Below are 24,128 nucleotides of genomic sequence, written 5' to 3'. Positions count from 1 at the left end.
TACTTCCTCTGACTCTGTACTGTTCAAGACTTAGCTATTTCTGTAAAGAGACCATGTTGTCCCATTTCTATATAACATTTTAGAGGAAGCGTTTTCTACTTAGTACTTACTAATGCTGCCATATGTATTTTCAAAAATTTAAAACATAACCAACATTTCAGGTAGTTATTATTGCTCAGATTTCAAAACACAAGTAAATAAAACAAATGATGGCACATGCTGACAAGAATGCAGGGAAAGGGAAGCACTAATTCATTGCTGGTTGGAGTGCAAACTAGTCCAGCTCCTCTGGAAATCAGTGTAGAGGTTCCTCAAAATGCTGCAAACTGATCTGCCACAAGACCCAGCTGTACTGCTTGTGGCCATATACCATAAAGACTATATATTACAAAAGAGATACTTTTTCATTCATGTTCGTTGCTGCTCTGTTAATAGTGGCCAGATATTTGAAATAGCCTATCTGTCCATCAACTGTTTAATGGATAATGAAACTGTGGTACATTTATCTAATATTGTTCAGCTGTTAAAACCATGAAATTATGAAACTTCGACTTACCAGATGAGTGATTCTCTGATGGGGAACCCCACTTGGCACAACTGTGGGGTCACTGGCTGTAAAACTGTTTACCTCTTTCTGCAATTTCTCTCATGAGTCATTTCTTTTTTTTCCTTAAGAGTAGCTTTTGCATGTTTTCCCACTGTGTGTGTGTTTATCTCATGAAAATATTCTATCTGCTGGGCACACATATATCTGTGGATGGTCAGGAAGATGACTTCTCATTATTTGTATGATTTTGAAATAAAAAATATACTAGGATATGCTTCATAATTATATCTGTTGTTCCGCAAGACTGAGACATTTAAAGCCTGATTTGTTCCTTTTACTCAGACTAACACAAAAAAATAACAATTTCTCCTCAGTCTAAGGCAAATTGCATGCAGTTAGCTCATTTTTACCTCAGAGCAAGTTCAAACTAGACTAAAGGTTTTGGTAAATGGATCATACATTTGAAACTTTACAGTTACGCACAAGGTCAGAGTCACAGGTATCTAACCAAGGTTATTAACACAAAGAAGTCTGAAAAATCATACCAATTCTGGTTTGCCAAGTCTAACTGATAAAAGAACTATATCTCATAGCCTATCTCGCTGGGCACTGTGCCCCCACTCTCTGGTCACAGTCTCATTCCAGAAACCTTGAAACTTTGTATTGTCATGGTAAAGGGTTTTGTTCTTATTGCTCACTGAAATGAATTTGCTTTTGACCAATGAGATGTAACTCTTGTAATTTTTTTTTTATTGCTTCAAGCCTCCTGTAAAAAAAAAATGTATTTAAGCTAGGTGAACAGAGAAGCAGTGAAAATTGGAACAAAGAATTGAAACAGAGAATTAGAAAAAGATTTAACACTATAGAATTGTAACTAAAGAATAAGAGCTAAGAAGTTAAAGATGATTAGGACCAGAGAATTAGGCCAAAGAATAAGGAGCATGACTGGTACAGCATATGTGTTAGTTCATTCTGTAACCACTCAGAGAAGAAATTTTCTGTGTTCCTTTTGTTAAGCTGTAGCATCTAACCTGAACCTTGGGAGGTAGTTTTGTGAGCCGGATGCACAAGATATCAATAGGAATAGGATCAAAATATATTGAAAGGTAAAAAAAAATGTTTTAAGTAAAAATGTAATGAATTCTTGTAATATTTTCTACGTATGCACTCATTTGAAACTTGCATAATATCAACTTAATACAAATCAAAACATCACTTACACCCAATTTCTCTGTCATTGTAGCCAGAGCCAGTTTATACAGTTATCATTTTTTTTTTTTAGTAATGACTGATCATTGCATATTCAATACAGTATCTATATTGTAGTTAGAAGGGTATTTCTAAAATATACACATTTTGCTTAATACCCCTCAGTAGCTCCCTCTGACTTTTCAGGTTAACATACTACCATTTCATAGAATGCATTTCCAGGATGTGCCCCTCTTTTTTATTCTTATCAGTTGTTTATTAAAATTTGCTGTGAGCGAGGTGTGGCACTGAACAACATATATTGTAATTATAATTAAACATGTGTTATTATTCTATCTAATTTCATATTTTCGGAAATTAAGTAACTTTACCAGCTTACTTAAATAACAAGAATGTAACTTTCAATACTCCTTACAAAATCTACTTTCAATATGTATTTACCTATTTTGCTTACCGCTGAAGCACAGTCATCTATCAAAGGATGTATGCACCCTGTGTCATGTCTATAGTACGGCATTATATTTTCAAACCTTTTAGCATTTTTCTAGGGATCATGTGTTCATTAGTTCTTCAGAGCTCTTCTTAAGTGATACTTTCTCTTGGAATTCTCCCTAAATTAGTAATACTCCTTCATGATCTTATAATACTTCATATTTATCTCTGTTACAATGCTTATGACAATATACTGCAATTATCCACTTTTCCTTAATTTTAATTAGGTTAGGATCTTCCTCCTGAAGACAGAAGTTTTGAACTTGTTATCTCTATTTTCTCAATACCTAATGTAGTACTAGAACATAGTAATAATTGGTTAATATAGGCTTTATCATATTTGTTTTACTTTTTAAAGGTAATTTCCTTAAATTATTGTTCCCTCATTTATTATATCCTGACTGCAGTTTCCCCTCCCCTCACTTCCCCCAGCATCCTTCCCATTTCCTTTCTCCCCAAGACCCACACAAGTTATTGGCTCTGTCTCTCCTTAGAAATGAACATGCCTCTCAGGTGCATCAACCAATAACTGCATAATATGCTACAATTAAACCAGAAACATACCATCACATCAAGTCTGGACAAGGCATCCAAGCAGGAGGAAAACAGCCCCTTAAGTAGGCAAAAGAGTCAGCGATTGCCCCATTCCCACTGTTATGAATCCCAGAACACCACATTACTCAACCATATATATGCAAGGGGCTGAGGGCAGACCTTCTACAGGCTCCCTTATCTCTGTGAGCTGCCCCACCCCAGTCCTGGCCTATTGATTCTGTGGGCCATGTTCTCTTGTTGTCCCTGACTCCTCTGGTTCCTCTGATCCTTCCTTCCATGCCCCTCCTCTGCAGGATCTGCAGAACTCTGCCTAATGTTTAACTGTGGAACTGTGAATCTGGTCCCATCCAATGCTAAATGAAGTCCCTCTGGTCTCTTTGATGAAGATTCAGCTAGACTCTGGTTCCAGAGTACTCTACAGGCAGAACAAACTGTAGGTAGAAGGTTTTGTGTCTGGGTTAGTGTCCTGATCCCACCAATAGAGGCCTTCCTGATTTTAGAAAATGTCTGGTTCAGACTCCTTATCTCCCATTACTAGGAGTTTTTGTTAGGGTCACTCTCATATATTCCATGGAGTTTAGTTGCACTAGATTTCCACCTAATCTTGAATTCTAGAGAAGTAATTCTAGACACAAAGGAACAGAATTAAGCAAGGCTTCTTGTTAGCAGCATTTTCTCAGATAGGCTCTGTTTGCTAGAGCCAAGCACATCTCACTTTAAGAGAGGCTTCCTGACTCGGCTTTAGCTGCAAAAACCTTGTAGCTGTTTTAAGAGGACCCGCCAGCAAACACTTAAATGATGTTTATGAATAGCCGACAGCATGATTCTTGGTGGCAGCACAGATCTTGAAACTCCGTAGAGTTGTGGCAATAAACATGGCTCCCTACAGTACCTCTGCCATGAGGCTAGACTTGCAGAAAGCTGAGAACAGGGTGGATCCAGTCATCAAAGCCATGGCTTTAATTCTAGCTATATTGCTTATCAAATTAAAGACTCATGTGGTCAGAAAAAGAGAGATAAACAGTAAAGATAGATTCAAATGAAGAAAACCTCTAAATGGTTTACAGTGTGTTTAAAATTATATGTAGGTTTGGGAGAGAAAATAAAAAGGATAACGTAAGTCCTAGAGAGAGAGAGAGAGAAGTTAGGTGTGGTGGCACACACTTTTAATCCCAACACTTGGGAGGCAGAGGCAGGTGAATCTCTGTGAGTTCAAAAAACCTGCTCTATGGAGTAAGTGCCAGGACAGCCAGAGAAACCTAGTCTCCAAAAACCAAAAATTAAAAATAAAAAGAAAAGAGAGTTTTAAAAAAGCCACATAAGATGGAAAATACACAGAGAGTCTGGATACTGGGTGTTATTATGTTGTCTTTGAATTGTTTGAATGCTGAAAAAGGATCAAAAGCTGCTAAAAGACATTTGATTATAAATGCTGCTGGATTAATCCAACATATATATTTTGAAAATGCCTTGACTTCAAAATTTAGGTCAAAAGATAAGTTACACTGGGGAAGAGGCTTTGCTTTTGTTTCCATAGGAAATCAGTGGCTGTGGATTCATTCTGGGTTAAGAAAAATCAGGTTTGAACAAGAAAGACCCCCTAAAGAATCTCCATTAGGAACAGATGGCCCAGGTGTCTGAGTTCTACATCAGAACATCCTCAAGACTTCTGGCTGAGAAGATCAAGCCACACAGAATACTCCAGTCAGGACTTGATCATAATTCTAAATTTTCTTGAGGTCCCCCTAAGATTATAATAATAACCATTAATGCACAAGTAGACAAAAGAAAATGTGCTTTATCATGTAGTGAAATATGATTGAATCTTAAAAATAAGGTGAAAGAAGGATGCAATTTTAATAGTATCAGTTAGCCTGTAAAGTATAATGCTAAATAAAATATCCAGACACAGAAGAAACAAAACCATGTAATATCATGTATATGAGGAATCTAGAGTAGCAGCAGTGAGATGAGGATTACCAGGTTTGGGAGGGATGAAAAATGATATGATATTAGTGAAAAGTTTCAAAGTATTAGTTATTTTAGATGAATGGATAATAGGGAAATGTATATACACATGTATACTCACATATTCCTGTACGTAACTATATTCTATAATCAAATTTTCTAAGAGAGTAGATCTTATGTTATCTCTCCCCTCTGTCTTTAAAAAACACACAACAAATGGTTGATATGTCTGTGATGTCGATTATGATAATAGCTCCAATAATGTATGCTTATCTTCATGTTTGCCAATTTGTATATATTACACATATGTTGCTTTGTATATAAGTTATACTTGAATAAAGACATTAAAAGAAATATAGTTTTTATTTGACCCAAGGACTTCTTATCCTATTTCTTTGTTTAATATATTCATGCTCATTGAATTGAAATACTATTACTGATCTAATCTTATGACATTTCTGAATATTAAGGGGCTGCTAAAAAGGACAACCATGATGTACAAAACCAAATTTAAGTGAATTTTGGCTCTGCATATTAGTGTTTCTATTTATGATGGAAATATTAAAAAGAACAATATTTTTTAAAAGTTTTTGTTGTGTGAAATAACTCTAGAGTTAGGCAGCTCAAAATTAGTTCCTTAGTGTTGGTCTGTCACCTGTGAGTTATGATCCTTCCTTTACCCTCTGCTATTTTTCTTTTCATATTATAAAGACATTTTTTTAGAACGAGCACTGCTTTCATATTATTTCAATATTGTAGCAAAGAATGACAAAAGAAAATGTAAATTAGGAGTCTTAATTCTTCTCTTAGAAGAAATCTTCTAGCTTTCCGTGCAAAAGTTCTGTTTACCTATCATTGGCAAGACCTTAGTTATCTGGAGGAATTTAGCTGCAAGGGAAGCTGGGAAATATAGTATTTTAGTTGGTATGCTCTCTAACATACTGATATTAAAAATGAAAAAAAATCAATATTGAAAAATAGTTTTCAGCTGTACTAATATATTGTTAGAATGTCTAAAGAGGGTTGATAGTTTTTGTGTAAATCGCAAATGTACTGTGAGAAAAGTAGTAAGGAATTGGCTTTCACTTTGTATAGATAAATATTTAAAAACATGTCACTGCCCCAAATCATTCCTTTCTCTTTGTTTATATACATTGCATTAATCCAATCTGGAGAGTAATGGTGTATGTGTATGCATGTGCAAGACTCTAAACTATTTTTAGTTCTATATCTGGTTCTTTAAAAATAGGTTTATCTTTGAGCCATGATATAGTTCTTCAAGAGATGGTATACTTTTAGGAATAAAATACAATATGCATTATATGTTCAAAAACCCCTTAAAAGTCTATATTTAACAATTCATAAGTGAGTAAGTGTGCATTGTTAACATTATGAGCAATTCTCTGCCTTAATAACCCTTTCCAGGCTGTTCTGCTTTTAGGCTTGGGGAGGACTGACACGTGCATCTTCCCTTTCTGCCCGCTTTAATTTTACTGTTCTAAAACCAGATACTATGACATCCTATCTGATTTCCTTATCTCTTATTGACTGTATTTTCACATTTGAATAGCTTCTAAAATTCATATTGCTGTGGAAAGATCATTGAAAAATTTTGATCTTGCTTTGCTTCCCAGAAAAATGTAATAGAGATAAAACACCAAATATAAATTTAACTAACCATATTAATTTTGTACACTTCTGTTTTAATATAAATTATCAGTATTTACATACTTTCAGATAACAGTTTGGCAATCTTAAATTTGTTTGTACTCTTTGGCTCAGTAATTTCTACTGCTGAAAATGTGATCTAAGAAGAATATCCTGAATGAGAATTCTTTATGGGGGAGACATTGGGGAGATGGAGGGAGGGGAAATTTCAGCCAGATTGTAATAGATGAGAATAATAATAATGATAATAATAAAATAACTATTTATGATATTAAAAATATTCAATGAGTGCTACTCTGTGCTAGGAACTTTCCAAAATCTTCTGTGAAATTCTCAGATGGTCCTGTCAGTTATTTATGCTATATAACTCTCTTCACCTTTATTTTATAGTAGGTTCAACTGAAGAGTAGAGAGGTCAAAACATTTTCTCAATGGTTTATCACTAAGTGGAGATTGTAGAGGTTGAGCTTGGAAATTTGGCACTTTATCTTCATTAATCATTTTGCTGTCTCTTCATTAAGTTGAATTTTTACCTACATCTTTTATGGAATGGAATAAAACTATCTGGAGTTAAGAGAACTATAGAACTTTCTAGAATTTTACACATTCGCCGAGTTTTTAATTGTCAAACAATTCAAGTTAGTATAAAAATACTTAAAGTAATAAATGTAAATGCATGATATAACTTTATGTAGTATTATAATAATATAGAAGTTAACTTCATATTAACAAAATATAAAAAAGAAATACACCAAATTCTCAATAGTAATTGAAATAGAGTCTAGACTAATAAGTCTTTGATTAGATATTTGGCTGCTTTTAAAAATCCCATTTTTGAACATACATACTTCTATAATGAAAAAATAAGAATTGTGACTTGAATGCAAATGGTATGTAGAGGCGAAGAAGGATAATAGGACAAAAGAGTTAAATGATGTGAAGGATTGGCAGGCAGGTGAGAGGCAGGAGGATGGGAATGGCTAGCTAACATAAAAAGACTTTTGATAAACCCATATGGAGTCTTACAATTTTACAAACTTCTTAAAATATATACATATATACATACAGTATAGCCTTTTGTTGGTTTTCATTTTAGTTGATTAAAAAATAAATGCCAGCATTAAAAACTCACTTGAATTCAGTTATTTTCAAATATCTCAGACATCGAAAATACATTTATAACATGAAGAGAAGCTTTGACTATTCAATTCCTGTGCTCTAAAGTCTTATATTTACTTAACAATACAAAATACATTTAGTCCAGCTGTGAAAGTCGCCAAGGTCTGAACAATCTGAAGAATGTTCAAAAGTCCAAATTCTTTTTTGATATTCAAAGCAACATCTTTGCTTTGAGTTTTTGTTAAATAAAAATGTTAACTTGTGTACTCTAGTATAAAATGGCAGGGAGTAAATATTCACAACATCAAGAATGTGGGCATAGCAAGGGTGAATTGGGCACAAATCAACTAAAATTATATAGCTCCATGTCTAATATTCATGGCTTTTGACTCAATCATTTGGAACCTAGTGGCCTTGGGCAGCCCCACCCCTATGGCAATGCTTCACACAGCACATGTAGCCTTTCTCTTTTCTATTGTGGGCTCCATTCTAATGCTAAATTTTTCTTTCATGTTTGTGCTATAGTCCTAACATTTCCAGCACCTTTGAATCTTCATTCCAAGTTATACTGCAGTTTTGCAGTTTAGTGCAGTAGCATCTCAGAAGAATCTTATCCTGCTACACATGACCTAATCTTAGTGACTTTCTGGAAGTTGGATGTAATCCTTCATGACCTCCTCCCTTCCCCTTGAAATTTTCATGTATGAGACCTATTTGTTCCTTCTCCTATCTTTGAATACCTCCTAATTATATTATCGGGTCAGATCCCACATGACCTAATTGCCTCTAGTTGACCTACTTGCCTCTAGAAATTCCCTCACAGAAACACCCAGAATTGTGCTTTACTAACCTGGGAAATTCTACTTATTGATTATTAATTACTATTACATTCCAGGCAATGTTTGCAATAAAGATTAAAATTCAATGCTATTTATTGTTCTTTCATCAATTTTTGTCATCCATATTCTTCAACATGACACAGCAAGTACCTGATCCTTTCACAGTCACATCTTCAGTGCCAATATTACCTCTATTCCTTGATTTTTGGAGTGTAGTAAATATAGAGACACCTACTTCTTGTAGTCTTTCTGAATTTTATATTACAAAACAATGGATAGCAAGAATAAACTTATTTGGTAGGTACCTGATTTGAGAGTTATCGTCCCATTCAGAGCTTCATGCACATGGTCTCTGAAATGGAGATGCTAATTTATTGAGGCTACTATGAGGATTAGAATTCCTAGTTTATAGAAGTCACTTGGAGAGTGAAAACTATTCTTTTTCCTTCTCCCCATCACAGTTACATGACTTTTTTTCACCTTTTGAGGCTGGACTAGGCAACCCAGTAGGAGGAGAGGATCCCAAGAGCAGGTAACAGAGACAGACAGCCCCTGTCCCACTTTTAGGAGCCTCACAAGAAGACCACGCTTTTGGTTGGACAAATTTTTAATTGCATGGACTCATCCTCTAAAAATTGTCTGTTGTAAATTGTCATCTCTCTCAACATCCCAGGTATTTTTGTTAATACTAATGGTCTGTCTGTCTTGTTCTTTCCAAGAATCAACTCTGTCTCATTGATTCTTTGGGTTGTTCTTTTTTCACTTCATTTAGTTAATTTCCTTTCATATCTTTACTATTTCTTCATATTTAATAATTTTGATTGGCTAGATCAATATCTCTCACTCTATAGAAAAAGTAAATTAAAAATGGATCAAGGACAGCTCCAGACACTTTAAATTAGAAGAAAAAAATAGCACATTTCAAGATGTAGGTATAAGAAAGAACACTCTGAAAAGATTCTAATAGCTCTGAAAATAAAATTAAAAATCGACAAATGGGGTTACATTAATCTAAAAAGCTTTAGCACAGTAAAAGAAGTAATTGAATAAAAGCATTGGAACTGAAGAAATTCTTGTTGTCTTATAGAATGGAAGAAGTCTTTTCTAGCTATGCTTTAGAGAGTAGATTATCTTTAGAATGTATAGAGACTTCAACAACCCAATACATAGAAATCAAACAATACTATCAGTTAATTGTCCAATGAAATGAATAGATGTTTCTCAAAAGGTGATTTATAAATAGTGAATAAAAACATTGAAAAGTGCTCATCATTTATAGTCATCATGAAATTATAAAGTAAACCATTAACATTGCATTTTACCCAAGAGAGAATGGCTATCTTTAAAAGAACAACAACAATAACAACCACAATAAAAGCTGGGGAGAAGTTCTTATAAATTGCTGGTGGGTATGTATGCTAGTCCAAACATTATGGGAATATACATATGGAAGTTCATCAGAAAACTACATAGGAATCTATCAGTTGACCTAGCTTCACCACTCTTGAGTATGCCTCAGAAATACTTGCATTTCTCTGTGTACCGTAGCATTATTCTTAAGAATCAAGTTAGATAACCAGCCTTGGTGTCAGTAAATGTGAGTGGATAAAGAAAATATACATATGCACAATGAAGGGACAATGGATGATAGTAACAGTTGGAAACATGGAGGAATTGGAGGGTGGGAGGTGCGTATGGGCAAAGTGCATGATATACTTGTATGAAAATGCTTTGATTTCTATCATGTACAATGAATATTGCTAGTAAAATTTCATGTGAACTATGAGAGAAAAATTTGAAGAATTTCTAAAGAAACTATATATTTTTAAGTAAAATTTATTATATTTTATAAATATGTGATATCATGATGCTTTGTACCCCTCCACTTTTATTTTTCTAGTTATTAAAATGTATTGAGTTGAACATTCTTTTTCAAAACTGAAGAATCTTTAAAAAAACTCCTGTTTTCTATAGTAGTCTCTTAGAGACATTGTTATTTTTTAAATTGTTCTTGTGATCTAATTTTCTAATTAGGATTTTATCATTTATCTAATTTTATCATTTTTTTCAGTGTTTCTCTTTCTCACTTGAAAAACTGTAGCTTTACTTGTCTAATGTGACATTAGCCCAGGCTCTAGCACTTTACATGATAGAAATCAAGCCTATCACCACTGGAAGTAGAATGATTGTTAACTCTCTTTTTTTTTTTCCATTCTTTTTTTTTTTTTTTTTGTTTTTTTTGTTTTTTTGAGACAGGGTTTCTCTGTGGTTTTGGAGCCTGTCCTGGAACTAGCTCTTGTAGACCAGGCTGGTCTCGAACTCACAGAGATCCGCCTGCCTCTGCCTCCCAAGTGCTGGGATTAAAGGCGTGCGCCAGCACCGCCCGGCCAGATTGTTAACTCTCTTACATAAGAGATTAGTTCTTTCTTTCAAAGGGCAGCTTTCTTAAAAAGAAACCCTGCAGTTTGAAGAAATAACATAGATGCAGGCATTAAAAGTTAGGAACAGATAACTGAAGTTTCTAATTATCGTTTTAAAATAAATTATTCTTAATTTTTTAACAATAACCTCTGTAATTGACCTCTATTTTAAATAAAGAAATCACAGTCAAAAATTCTCTACAGAGATTAGTCTCTTACTTTATCTGGTTGTTTTATTTTGACTTTCCTGTGTTGATACTGAATTGTCCAGTGCTTCCATATGTCACTGGTATTATGCAAAAGGTAAGCTTTTCATTAAAAGAGAAAATGAAATATATTGAGTAAGAAACCAAGATGAATTTAAAATTGGGGTGTGTTAATTTAGAATACTAACTAACAGAATGAACGCTCTTGCGTAGTGGTCAGTAGGGAGAATGAGTACAGTTAAGGTTATGCTTGAGAGCTTGGTACTGGTTACTTTTATGTGGGGGTGAGCAGGCAGGCAGAGACTCATGTCATTCAGTCTGGCATTGAACTCTCGTTGTAGTCAAGAATAACTTCAAACTTGGAAATGCTGGGGATTGGATCCAGGATTTCATGTACAGTAGAGGTAAATTATTTTATACTGAGCTCCAGCACTGAATTTTAAAGAAAAAAAAATTTTTTTTTGGAGTATAACAAAGGTTTATTTATGTGGGGATAAACTCACAAAAAGAGTAGTAATCTTCAGCCCCCTGTGTTCACTGAGAAGTGGAGCCAAATCCAACAGCCAAGAGGCCCATGCACACTTTTTAATCTGCATTTATAGTACACAAGACCACACCCAAAGTGGGCTGGTTCCTTAAAGGCTATTGGCTGAAGGAGTTCCCACAGCACCTCCCCCTTTTATCTTAATAAGAGAGTTCTAAGCCTAATACAAAACTATATATAATAAGAACAAATATCAAATATTGTCCAAGAAAAAGAGAAGGCAAAAACATACATAAAAATTAGAATTGCAATCAGCATGAACAACATCAAACAAGAAACATACTAAATGTTTCAATAGTTATCCTCTCCTAAGGAGCCTAAGTCTTACATTAAAAATTACTTGGCTAAGTCATGAGAGGAAAGTAACTGTGATTATCTAGTCTTCAACCTTATCAAAGCCCTGAGAAAATTTTAACAAATAAAAAATTCAGATTTTATAATAAGATAAAATAAGAACCATTAGATCAAGGTTGGACAAAAAAAACCGACAGAAAGGAAAGAGCCCAAGAAAGGCACAACACTCAGAGACAAACTCATTTTTCAGGATTCCCATAAAAATACTAAATTGAAAGCTGTAATATAGATGTAGAGAACCTGGTGCAGACTCATGAAGGCACTGTACTTGCTGCTTTGGTCTCTTTGAGTTCAATATAGGCTTTACTTGGTTGATTTAGAGGATCTTACACTCTTTCTGCTTCTTCTTTTGCGGGGTTCCCTGAGCTCTGAGGGAAGACATTGATTTATAACTGAATGTTCCAAGGTCTCTCTGTGTGTAATGTCTGGCTCTGGGTCTCTGCATCTGTTCCCACCTGCTCGAGGACAAAGCTTTTCTGATGATGGTTGAGCAAGGCTCTGATCTATGAATGTAGCAGGATAACGTTAGGAGTTGTCATTTTATCAGTCCTTTTTTTTTTTTTTTTTTTTTTTTTTTTTTTTTTTTTTTTTTTTTAAAGACCAGTAGTATTCGGTTTTCCCCTAGGTCTCTGAACTGTCTAGTCTCTGTTCTTGGTCTGGGAGGAGTAGAGTGAGAAGATATATTATATCCTCTTCAATCAGGATATATTGTATGAGAGAAGGATCTGTATTCAATAAACATGGCCTAGTCTTAATCATTTGTTTCTATATAACCTGACATGTTTTTCTGCAGACTTTTGGTTGTAGTTACATTATCCTGAGCCATTTTATCATCTTCTCCAAGAAACTTTTACTCACCTTCCTGGAATTTCATTAGGTTTTAACTCAAGCCACCATTCTTGATTTTTAGATTAAGATAGATGAGAAGAACTATCTGGCCATTTTGCTTGCTTTGATGTGCCAAGTGTTAACAACATGTATCACATGTTAGTGACCCTCCATGATCATTGAATGAATGTCATCTGTGCTCTATGATGCTGTCTCCATGCTTACAGCTATTCCTGGTAGACTGTAGGAACTCATTTATTGAATGACTAACTGCACCAAACATCTGGTTAATGCTGTGGAAATCAGAACTGGATTTAATTTGTGACTTTTCTATTCATTTGCTATGTAACATGGGAAAGTTACTTTATATATATATATATATATATATATATATATATATATATATGCTAGTTAAGATCAGGCCATACAATTTATCTTTGTTAACTTGGCCCAACATCATTGATTATGATTATGAAATGTTTGAATCTGAGTTTGATGTTTATATTCTTGTAACTAATGGCCTATCTTGGAAGCACCCACAAGAATTGTGATAAGGACTTATATTTCCTCATCCTTGAGTTAAAATTAACCTGTTTGAGTAAAGATATTTTTAAGTAAATGTGGAGAATTTAATTTTAACATCTGTGAAGTTTGTCATTTCTTTATTTTACCATTTTATATTAATTTATCATTACTGATAATATTTTTAAGAGATATGTACTGTTTAAAACCTCCTCAGTCCTCCCATTTTACTTTTCTCTAGAAAAAGCTTGGCTTATTCTCCCTCTTTTATACACTAGATGTTCATTGTCTCTTTACAACATCTCCCTTTTTCAGCATGCAATCATAATATATAGAGAACATAGAAAACTTTTAAATACTTATTTACATCACATCTCTGCCTATACTAATTTTATTCATTTTGTATGTCCAGTACCCAGCAGAGTGCCTAGAACTGAGTTAGTACTATGTGGTTGCTAAGGGAGATTAATGAGACCTACCAGCAACCTTGGATAGTCCACAATTTGCAGAACACTGCTGGAACTCTTTGAATATTGAGTCTGGCAGAAATAGATTAGGAATACTAGCCAGATGTTGTTTTTAAGGGTTCCGTTTTTAGGCTGTAAATTAAAATTTCATTTAGAAGTACAAGTCTAATTTGGGAACTAGAATGCAGTTGTAGAGTTTGACAAGATTACATATGTAAATTCTCCAAGGGCTGATCCATCTTCATTGCTTCCCCGAAACAGTTCAATCTTTGTGGAAGAGCAGTTTCTGAGCCTGTGTGACAGCTGAAACAGCACAGACTCCTTGCTCTTCTAGCTCTCTCTACCTTATCTGGTTCCTACCACATGATTCCATGGAGCAGCTTTCTCATTTCTTTCTGTGATGGATATAGGTGTCTCTATTAATAGAAATTATCTTTCTTTCCATTATGACTAGCTTATAAGTAGAAAACATATAAGTTATTTACTGGGGAGTGAGCATTTAGGAATTCAAAATTAATTGTAATATTAAATAGTTTAAAATTAAAAAGGTATAATATTTTCCTGTACAAGACCAAAGTATGAAAGTCTTTTATTAACAATTACTGAAAAATTGGATGCATATTTCTCTTTCAGGAAAATGTTAGTCAACCATTTGTTTTTAACATCTCTGAAATGTTGCAAAATAGAAGCCTTAAAAACTTAGCTTTGATGAATTTGGGCTCATCTATGATCATAACAACTAAAAAATAGCCAAACAAGAATTCAGCCTTAGATCTGTATTTCTTCAATTCCTATAACACTTACTATACCATCTGTACTTGAAGAAACAGAATATTCCTTCTTACATATTTTATTATTTATTATAACAATTTATTATATCATCAGTGTTTTAAAAGTGTTAATATTCTTTTATTGAGGAAGGAACTGGTCTATGGCTTATACTCTTTGTTTATTACCATTAGTTCTAGGCACAAAATAGGGTGTGCACAAAATTAGACTTATACTATGTATTCAGTATTGAAGCATGCTGTGATTAGCTGTAGCTTTAAAAAAAATCTAGATCCCTTGCTTGTGTTGTAGATGTATTGACAAATTCATTTCAGAAGTGAATTGCTACTGTACACTTTGTAAACCTATTTACAGTGTCAACAAATGGATACATAGCTTTTAGAATGCTTGGAAGAAGTTGTGTTATGGATGTAAGTTTGATGAAATTTAAACTCCCACACAACTAGGTACAGAGGCACATGCATGTTTTAATATTATTTTTACTAGGCTAAGATGTGTTACATTTGTTTAGGCTGCGAAATATCACTTTAACTATGTGAAGCTGTGCTGCTTGTTTCTGCTGCCGTTGTCAATGATGTAGTGCTATGCTATGTTTGTCTATGCTGGCATTTGTTTGATTAGGTAAGGATGTGTTGCATTTGTTTCACCTTGCCTGCCTAAGGCACCTGATTGGTTTAATAAACAGCTGGGTGGCCAACAGCTAGGCAGAGGAAGGATAGGAAGGGCTTGCTGCCAGATAGAATAAATAGGAGGAGAAATCTAGGCGTGGAAAAAGGAGGAACAAAAGAAGAGAACAGGGAGGAGAGGGACATGCCTAGGGCCAGAAGCCAGGCATCTGCCAGCCAGACAAGAGAAGCAGTGAAAGTAAGAAACACAGGAAGAAAGGTAAAAAGCTCCGAGGCAAAAGGTTAGATAAAGAGAAACAGGTTAATGTAAGTTAAAAGAGCTAGCCAGAAATGAGCAAAAGCTAGGTCTAGCATTCATAGCTAATAAGTCTGTGTCATGATTTGGGAGCTGGTTGGTGGCCCAAAAGAAAAAGAGTGGTACACATGCATATAATTATAGTACTTGTGAGGCTGAGATGTGAGAATCAAGAATTAAGGATAGCCTAAGCTATATAATGTGAACCTGTCTTAGAAAGTCAAGAAATGGCTCACATCTTTGATCCCAGAACAGGGATGACAAGAGGCAGGTAAATCCCTGTGAGTTAAAGGCAATCCTGATTTACATAGTCAGTTCCAGCAGGGTACAGGTTGATATCCTATCTTAAAAACAAAGCCAAAACAAAACAAAAAAACAAATCTAAGAAACAACAAAATGACTAAAACATAAACAAAAATTCAAAAACCAACCCAAATAAGAAACAACAAAATGACTAAAACATAAACAAAAATTCAAAAACCAACCCAAATAAATATACTTTCTTTCCTAAAACATTCTCAAACCGAACTTTCAGATTTATTATTATTATTTTGTTTGAGAATTTGTGATTGATAGGCTATATTCTCATCTTTGATGTAATCTTTGACCATAATTATGAATCCTTGGAAAGATAGCATAAAAATGAACCTTTTGAGAGACCCCTTTAGCTGCACCAATACTTGAGGTAATAATAGGTAATAGCTATTCAAAAGTTTTTTTTTTTTTTTGGTTTGTGAGATGGAAACATGATCTCTATAAAGATCAATTTTTATTAATTAGCAGACTTCTTAATTTTGAGCAGTAGGAGTTGTTTGTATCCTTGCGTGAAGTAGTTTTCAACATAGAAATAAAACAAAGTGTGCTTAAGTCACATCCTTCAGCAGCGTAACCCACTTAAGGCTCAGAATTCTATACTGATCTAAAATCTATTCCTAGCTGTCTCCACAGGCCTATTTATCAGTCTGAAATAAGATATACTTACCACATTACCTCACTAGATACATATACATTTAGCAATACAAATCTTTCCTCATCATCCCAAATAAACTCATAATTTATTTCTAAGTATTTTTCTATGTTATTTTTATAAATCTGTAAAACCAGTGTCATCAAGGTATATACTAACAAAAGTTCAAGATTAATATTTACTTCTTTAAAGGTAAACTTTAGATATTTCATTCAGTCTTCCATTCCTAACATTCTTACACTAAAAAACTTCACTGGCTTTCGGGTCTTTATGTTTAGATAAAATGCATTACATGCAAAGATAATGCGGGTATTTTCATGTATAACAGAAAAGAATGCTACATCATTCAGTGTTTACTTCAAGGAAAAGGCACAATGCCTTCTTTGTAGATTTTAAGAAGTTTTTATCCTTTTCTTAATTCTCCCATATACTTTACAGAATTTAATCGCTTATTCTCTTTGGTAAATATACATATTTGGTGATATACCTGTCTCAATGATGGCAGGGATGTAATAATAGCTGACCACTTTCTGCAGAAGTGTGCATTCTAGGTTATTCACATGTATTTTCTGTAAGTTTCATGAAAGCACTGTAGGTTAAGAAAACAGACCCAGAGAGGTTAAGTTACTTAACAGCACATACCTGAATTAAATGATTTCAGTTTCTCAAAATTTTGAGATAGTAAAATACAAAGCCATACTTCAAATTATTAATGCCTTGCTGATTTCAAAATCAGTTTTAGAATCTTAAACTCTGCAGAAAACAGGGTTTAGGCTAATCATGAAAATGTACAGAAGTCAGGAACTCTGAAGTGATTTTATAGCAATTAAAGCTGTCTTTTGGGATTATTTTATATCCTGTTTGCCTTTGTTTGTAATTTCATATGCACATAAAGTGATTGAGGTATGATTTCTCAGTTCTGTGTTCCTTGCCATGTTTCCTTAAATGACTGTTGTGGTTGAGATCTGAATGTCCATCGCAGTTTAATGCACGGAGGAAAGATCGATTGCCATTTGGCGGTGCTATTTCGGGAGAATCTTGATGCTAAGAGGTTAGCTGGAGAAAGTAGGTCACAGGGCATATCCTGATGGCTACGTCTGTCCCGGTCTCATCTCTGTATTCTTCCCAGCTTCTTGTTTGCCACCAGGTGATGAAATACTTGCTGACTCCCACCCCCAGCCCTTTCACTGCTGTGTCTTTCTGGCCATTAACCAATTATTGAACCTTTTGAAATTAGGAGCAAAATAAATCAGTCACTCATTAGTTATCTCTCTCTAGTATTTTGATTATGCTTATAAAAAGTAATTGATAATAATCAATCATAATATGTAATTAATACTCCTTATTGTTTATGTCTATGTCAGCTAATGCATTTTTGCAATTTCCTATTTTCTTTATTTGATCTCATTGTATCATAACTGTTTATCCTAGTAAAATGCAAATATAATGTACTGGGAGCTATAGAAATGGCTCAGAGATAAAGAGCACTGGCTTCTCTTGCAGAGGATCCCATGCCTTCTTCTGGCATCTTCTGGAACCAGTGTCCATATACATTAAATAAATAAAATATAAAGAACTTTTCAATTATTTGACGAATTTAAAATTTACATATGTTATACTTTCATCAAGACAACAAAATATCCAATGTTTAAATAAAATTGAACTCCTAAAATACCTTTAAATTTTCTAATAAATCAAAAATTATTTACAAGTTGTTGACATTTTCTTAAGCATTGTATGGGATGGAGACACTGAAAGTGTCAATAAGAGGTGAAGCATTAGTCTCTTCTGATATGAAACTGTATGACCACCAGAAGGAGAAGCTCATTAGAAAAATAATTCTGACATAAAGGTATAAATAATGTGCCATGTGAACAGTAGGGTAATTCATTATTTTTACATGGGAAAGTTAAGGCAGTACTTCCTGGGGAAGGTGGCATTTCATAGAGATCTACAGCCTGAACAAGACTCTCCAAAAGGAAAATAAGGTTTGTGAATATCCGGTCGTCTGCGGAAAAAAGTAGAGTGCTTAGATATTCATGTATTACCTCATACATAGATTTACTGTAAACAGAGGCCTTAAAAGTGCTGAATGACAGGGATGTTGTGGCAGCAATCTGAAAGAATTACGATGCTGTTGGTGACATGCATGGTTTTCCCAAAATTATGATTCACTTTGAATAAAATTATGAACAAATCAAATGTAATTTCTCTGGATTTTTATTTTATTTGTGGTTAGAAAAATTTGCAAATTGCGTTGTATTTATATGCAAACAGAGGTGGATTCTCAGCTCACATAATTATAAATGGATTTATTAAGTAAAATAATATCTGGTATTATATTTAGAGGTCATACAAGACTCTCCTCTTTGTAGTATATCTGGCACCCGCCAGCTAGGCACCTTCATGTTGGTGTGTTTCATTAGTAATCATTGTACATACTATTTTCATTGATAACCTATTCCACAGAATATAGACATTCCATAGAAGTATTGTAAGTTTCTGTTCCAGACTGCTGCATTAAAATGAATAGCTTAGTAAATTTTTCCATGTTATTTTTTTGTTTCTTGTGCATTAGAAATTTTATGTTTATTTTATATTTGATTGAATGTGCAACTCGTGTACTATGTGTGTGTATTGCTAAAATGCTTGCAATCATCTGAGTCTTGGTAAGTTGTTACCTGTGTTGGTAGAGATTTTGCTTCAGTGGTGATAGAGGCTAAAGTTTGGGTGACTTTGCCGGATCCTTAAATAAGGCAATTAAAATCTGTTGCATTGATTGACTCTTGTAAGATTTTTTGCTTGGTATGGTGGCATACACCTGTAATCTCAGCACTTGAGAGTCAGAGGCAGGAGGATAGCTGCAAATTTGTGACGACCTCCAGTGCAGAATCAGTACCTGTCTCAAATAAAGGAAACAATAACATATGAAAGGAAACAAAACATCATCATCAGAAAAGATTTCTCTGTTGAATGCAGTCTGCTGCTATTATGTTACCCAAAGTAAAACTCTAAAAAATGTAGACCTGCTATCAACTGTTAATGAAATAATCTAAATCCTTAGTTTTAATTTCAGTGATGTTCACAACCTTTCCATCAAGAGTGGATTCTGGGCCAGACATGGTGGCAAATGCTTTAATATGAGCACTTGGGGGGCAGAGGCAAATGGATCTCTGTGAATTCCAGGCTAGCTTGGTCTACCTAGAGAGTTCCAGGACAGCCAATGTTACATAGAGAGACTTTGTTTCAAAAAACAAAACTAGCCGGGCGGTGGTGGCGCACCCCTTTAATCCCAGCACTCGGGAGGCACAGAGGCAGGGGGATCCCTGTGAGTTTGAGGCCAGCCTGGTCTAGAAGAGCTAGTTCCAGGACAGGAACCAAAACCTATGGAGAAACCCTGTTTCAAAACAAAAACAAAAACAAAACAAACAAAAAAACAAAAAACAAAAACAAAAACAACAAAAAAACCCTAAAAACATAAACAGCAAGTATATTCTGCCTTAAGAATCCATACTTTTGCTTAGAATGAAATTCTACAGATTTTGTCTCATTGACTCAGTATATTTAAAAAGTATGTAGTGATTCTGTTATCTGCTCATTTTTGCCTCTGTCTGTGTTTAGTTTGTTTCATTGGGACACATTCATTGCACATGGTACTGGTTTTCATAAGGATATTTTCATACAAGTATGCAGTACAACTTGAACATGTTTTTGCCCTGGTTTGCTATTTGTTGCTGTAATAAGACACTGACAAAACAAGGCTTGGAGAGAAAAGAGTTCATTTTGTTTATACTACAAATCTCAGTCTTCCATGGAATGTTGTAGGGGTGGGACTCAAGCAGGAACATAGAGGCAGAATTTGAAGCAAGATTCCTCACTGGTTTGCTCCCCGTGGCTTGTCCAGCTTCTTTCTTGTATAACCCACGATTGCCCGTCCAGTGGTAGCATTCCACACAGTGACTCGGCCCTTCCTCGTTTGTGCAAGCAGGCCTGATGGAAGCCTTTTCTCAATTGAGCTTTCTTCTTTCTGGCCAACTCTTGTGTCAAGTTGACAAAACATAGCAGAACAAGCCCATGCTCCCTGCCTTCCCATTTCTCCTGATCCTATCTCTTGTTAGCATCCTATGTTCCTCTCAACATTTAGTATACTATTTTTCTTAGTTTTGTATGTTCCACAATTTTCTATTGAATGCTGGATATCTACCGTAAATTTCAGAAAACACTGACTTGTGTTTTTAATATAATTCCATTATGATCATGAAATTTGCAGTTTATGGAGACTAGTTTTGTAGCCAGCCGTTTTATAGACTGACTTGGATAAATGTTCTGTCTGCACTTGAAAAAAAAAAAACTATTTTGTTGGTTAAAAAAAAAAAGTGTTCTATAAATGTCTTTGAGAACAACTTGATTGATACATTTTTAAAAATTTTCTCAGGGTCTTCTGACTACTTAATCAATTATTGAGTCAGAAATACTGAGCTCTCTGGTTAATTGTGAATTTATCTGATTTTCTTTGGATTTTATAACCTTTTGCTTTGTGTGTTTTCTAACTTTCTTCTTATGCAGTCATGTAGCACAAAGAGCATTTTTCTGAACTAGTGTTCTGGCTCTAAACTTTCTCCAAAATATCTGGTGGAGGCTAAGGAAGGAACCTTAAGCATATTTCAATTCCTAGTGTGTCTATGATTCTGCTGGTTTTATGTTCTAATAGTTCTTTTATATGATCTTTAATTTTAAAAATGTGTCTTATTTTTTCTCACTCGTATGTTACCTAATATTTCTTCTTCCTACTGTCTTGTCATAGAAGAGTCAGTTCTTACAGCTCATCTTTTATTCTTAGACTTTATTTTCTTTGATATCAAGTTACTTGCTTGTCATATAGTACCAGTTCTGTGGCAGATTTGACAAAGTTATGGTTTTGTGTTTTGTTGAGACCTTTCTTATTGCAAGCAATGGACATTTCATTTTTTTACATTTGAAGAAGAAGTAACTTCTGAAGAATCAGACTTTCAGTTTTCAGATGACTTTGGTGGTGGAACATGAAGACACTGCAGTGGCATTTATAGAAGAACTTCCTCTTTCACATTAAAACAACATATTTTGTGATTAATTATAATTACAATTATTAATGACTTGATTCAGTTTCGTGAACATATTTTAGATTTCAGTAATGATGCTAAATTGTTTTAAATCTAAATATAGAACAACCCTGAAAGACAAATTTATCCTTTTTTATTATTAGAGGATCCAATTTTAGTATGTGATAGAGGTAAGATTTCAACCCTTATCTTTTAAACTTCAATTTGCATTTAATATTATTGAAATTCTATTTCAAAATACACTTTGATTTCTGCTTCATACTAGACTTTTTCTTGAATAGGCAATGATCCAGGAGATGAGGATGCCATTGGAGGGAATGTGAGCAAATACATAGTGTTTCCAAATGGATACTCTGGACAGCCCAAGAAAGGACATCTTACCTTTGATGCTTGTTTTGAAAGCGGTAAGTGTATTAAAAACTTTTATCTTTGAGTTTGTCTGAAAAGGCTGCTTTTCTGTGATCTATTACAGTCTGACCATTGTGATTCAGTATACTTAATTTTTCACCAGAGTAGAACAAGTTTTTGGAGAAGAGTTAATTATGAAGAAACTAGCATTAACTTGGAAGTACTGGATTTTCACTGTTCTGTATTATTAAGTATGTAATATGGTGTTGCTGTTTTTAAGAAAAATGGCATTGTTTTGGAGTATTATACATTTTTATTTTTTGAATGCCCACGCTATGCTTCATGAGTTTGAGAAACAGAATTTAGTCTTTCAGAGATAGGTTTCTTTGTATTTTTCAGACAATTATTAATTGATGTTAATATAAAATGTCTCTAATTATTACCAAGGTATGTTTTCATATAAACAAAATGTAAAATATAATCATTACGATAAGAACACATTTGAATATAAACAAAGTACAGAAGTAATAATTTCTCATAATTCAAAGTTGTGTGAATAAGCTTAGAAATACTAGATTTTCACTGATCTTTATAATTAAATATATAATATTAATATTGCTGTTTTGTAATAAAGCTGGCACTCTTCGGCAGTGTTACATTTTTTTCTTTGATCATCTATTCTGACTGGGTGATCAAGATTTGATTGCATATTCCCATTTAACAGGAACTGGCTCTTCTTAGCTTTCTATGTCTTTATCTTCTGAATAATGCAAAGTAGATGCTCAGAATATTCTGAAATATTAACAAGAAATGTAAACATAATTGTATTTGCAAGTTATTGTTAATTTCCTTTAGGGGTGTGTGCGTGTGTGTGTGTGTGTCTGTCTGTATGTGCGCACGCATGTGCACTGATCTATCATTATGGAAACATAACTCAGTGTCAATTATATGACCATTCTTTGTACCCTGAAGATTTCTGATAACAAAAAATGGAAATTTTCTTTTATGGAGTATTTTTTTGTTTTACAACTCTACATTTCCTTTGCTTAATATGACTGATGTACAAGACATCATAAACACAATAGATTAAATGAGGAAAAGTCATTGTCTCTTGGTTTTGCAGGGCAGAATCCTGAGATCAAGTGTAGTTTCCTTCATATGTTATGTGAAATCATATGTTCAATGATTCTCCCCTTGCTTTTGGTGATTTGTTATTAATTTTCTTATTCATTGGCCTGTAGAAATATCCTGATTTTGGCTTTAATCTTAATATGATATTCTCTATGTTTGTGTATCCCTAATTTCCGCTTGATGCCAGTCATATTGTATTATGCATTCTTAAATGATTTCAAGCTTAAGTACTTATACAAAGACTTCAACTTCTAGTAAAGTCATATTCTAGTACACCCGGGATAAAGGTTTCAATATATATCATTTTAAGGGGACACAACAAACTATCACTCAGTATTGCAATGCTGTTCTTTTTTCATACTTGAATAATCTCCACATAATTAGGAGCAATATTTTCTACAATTCTCAAGCTTGTAATTATGCCTTTTCTGATATGTACTCTTTCCTAAAAAGCATATTTTATTGCTTTTACCTTAGTCAAGGACCCAAAGTCCCTTTACAATAATACCAATATTGCAAAAGTAGAGATTTTTCTTATTTTATCAAGTGTTTTGATTTAGTTACAACCTGATATAATACATAATAAAATACATTAAAGAATCTCTATTCCTTGGGCACAATACAGATTTTCATACCTTATCAGAATGTTTAGTGTAAGAAATTTCCCACCATGACAATATAATTTCTGAATTATTAATACCTGTTTTAGAACATGTGGACAATTGGTGATACCAATTACATATTGTTATAATATCCAGAAACACCCTCTCACACATGTTTTATCGGAGAGTCATTTGTTCCAATTTGGTTGACACATAAAGTTAACTGTCATAGGAGAAGTAGCAGACTGAGCCCTTTACTTGGATATGTACATAAATATACAGCATGTGGTCTGAAGAATTTTATGTAAACTGACAAAAATGTAGTTGTGGATTTTCTGGGGTCCAATATGAGATAGATAAACCATTTTGTAAAATCATGGAGAAAGTCTTCGTAATAAAAATCATGGAGAAAGTCTTTGTAATGGGCTCCTGAAAGGTGAACAGCATTGCAACAATGTATTCCATGAGAGTATAATTTGTAACATCCTTTCCAGTAGGCTGAGGGATAATGTTAACTGTTTATTGGTGATCGC

General features: G+C 34.0%; 1 protein-coding gene across 1 annotated transcript in view; it reads left to right on the top strand.

Annotated features, from left to right (window-relative positions):
- The window catches only part of Agbl4 (AGBL carboxypeptidase 4), a 1,086,156-nt gene that overhangs the window by 38,778 nt on the left and 1,023,250 nt on the right, over positions 1–24,128 (top strand). Inside the window, exon 2 of the mRNA XM_057784997.1 lies at positions 21,796–21,918. Coding sequence (XP_057640980.1) covers positions 21,796–21,918 — 123 coding nt within the window. The remainder of the gene's footprint in view (positions 1–21,795; positions 21,919–24,128) is intronic.

This window comes from Chionomys nivalis, chromosome 11 (genome assembly GCF_950005125.1).
Source record: "Chionomys nivalis chromosome 11, mChiNiv1.1, whole genome shotgun sequence".
NCBI classification, from domain to species: Eukaryota; Metazoa; Chordata; class Mammalia; order Rodentia; family Cricetidae; genus Chionomys; species Chionomys nivalis.
The sequence above is the reverse complement of the archived record's forward strand: the minus strand, read 5'-3'. Positions and strand labels throughout refer to the sequence as shown.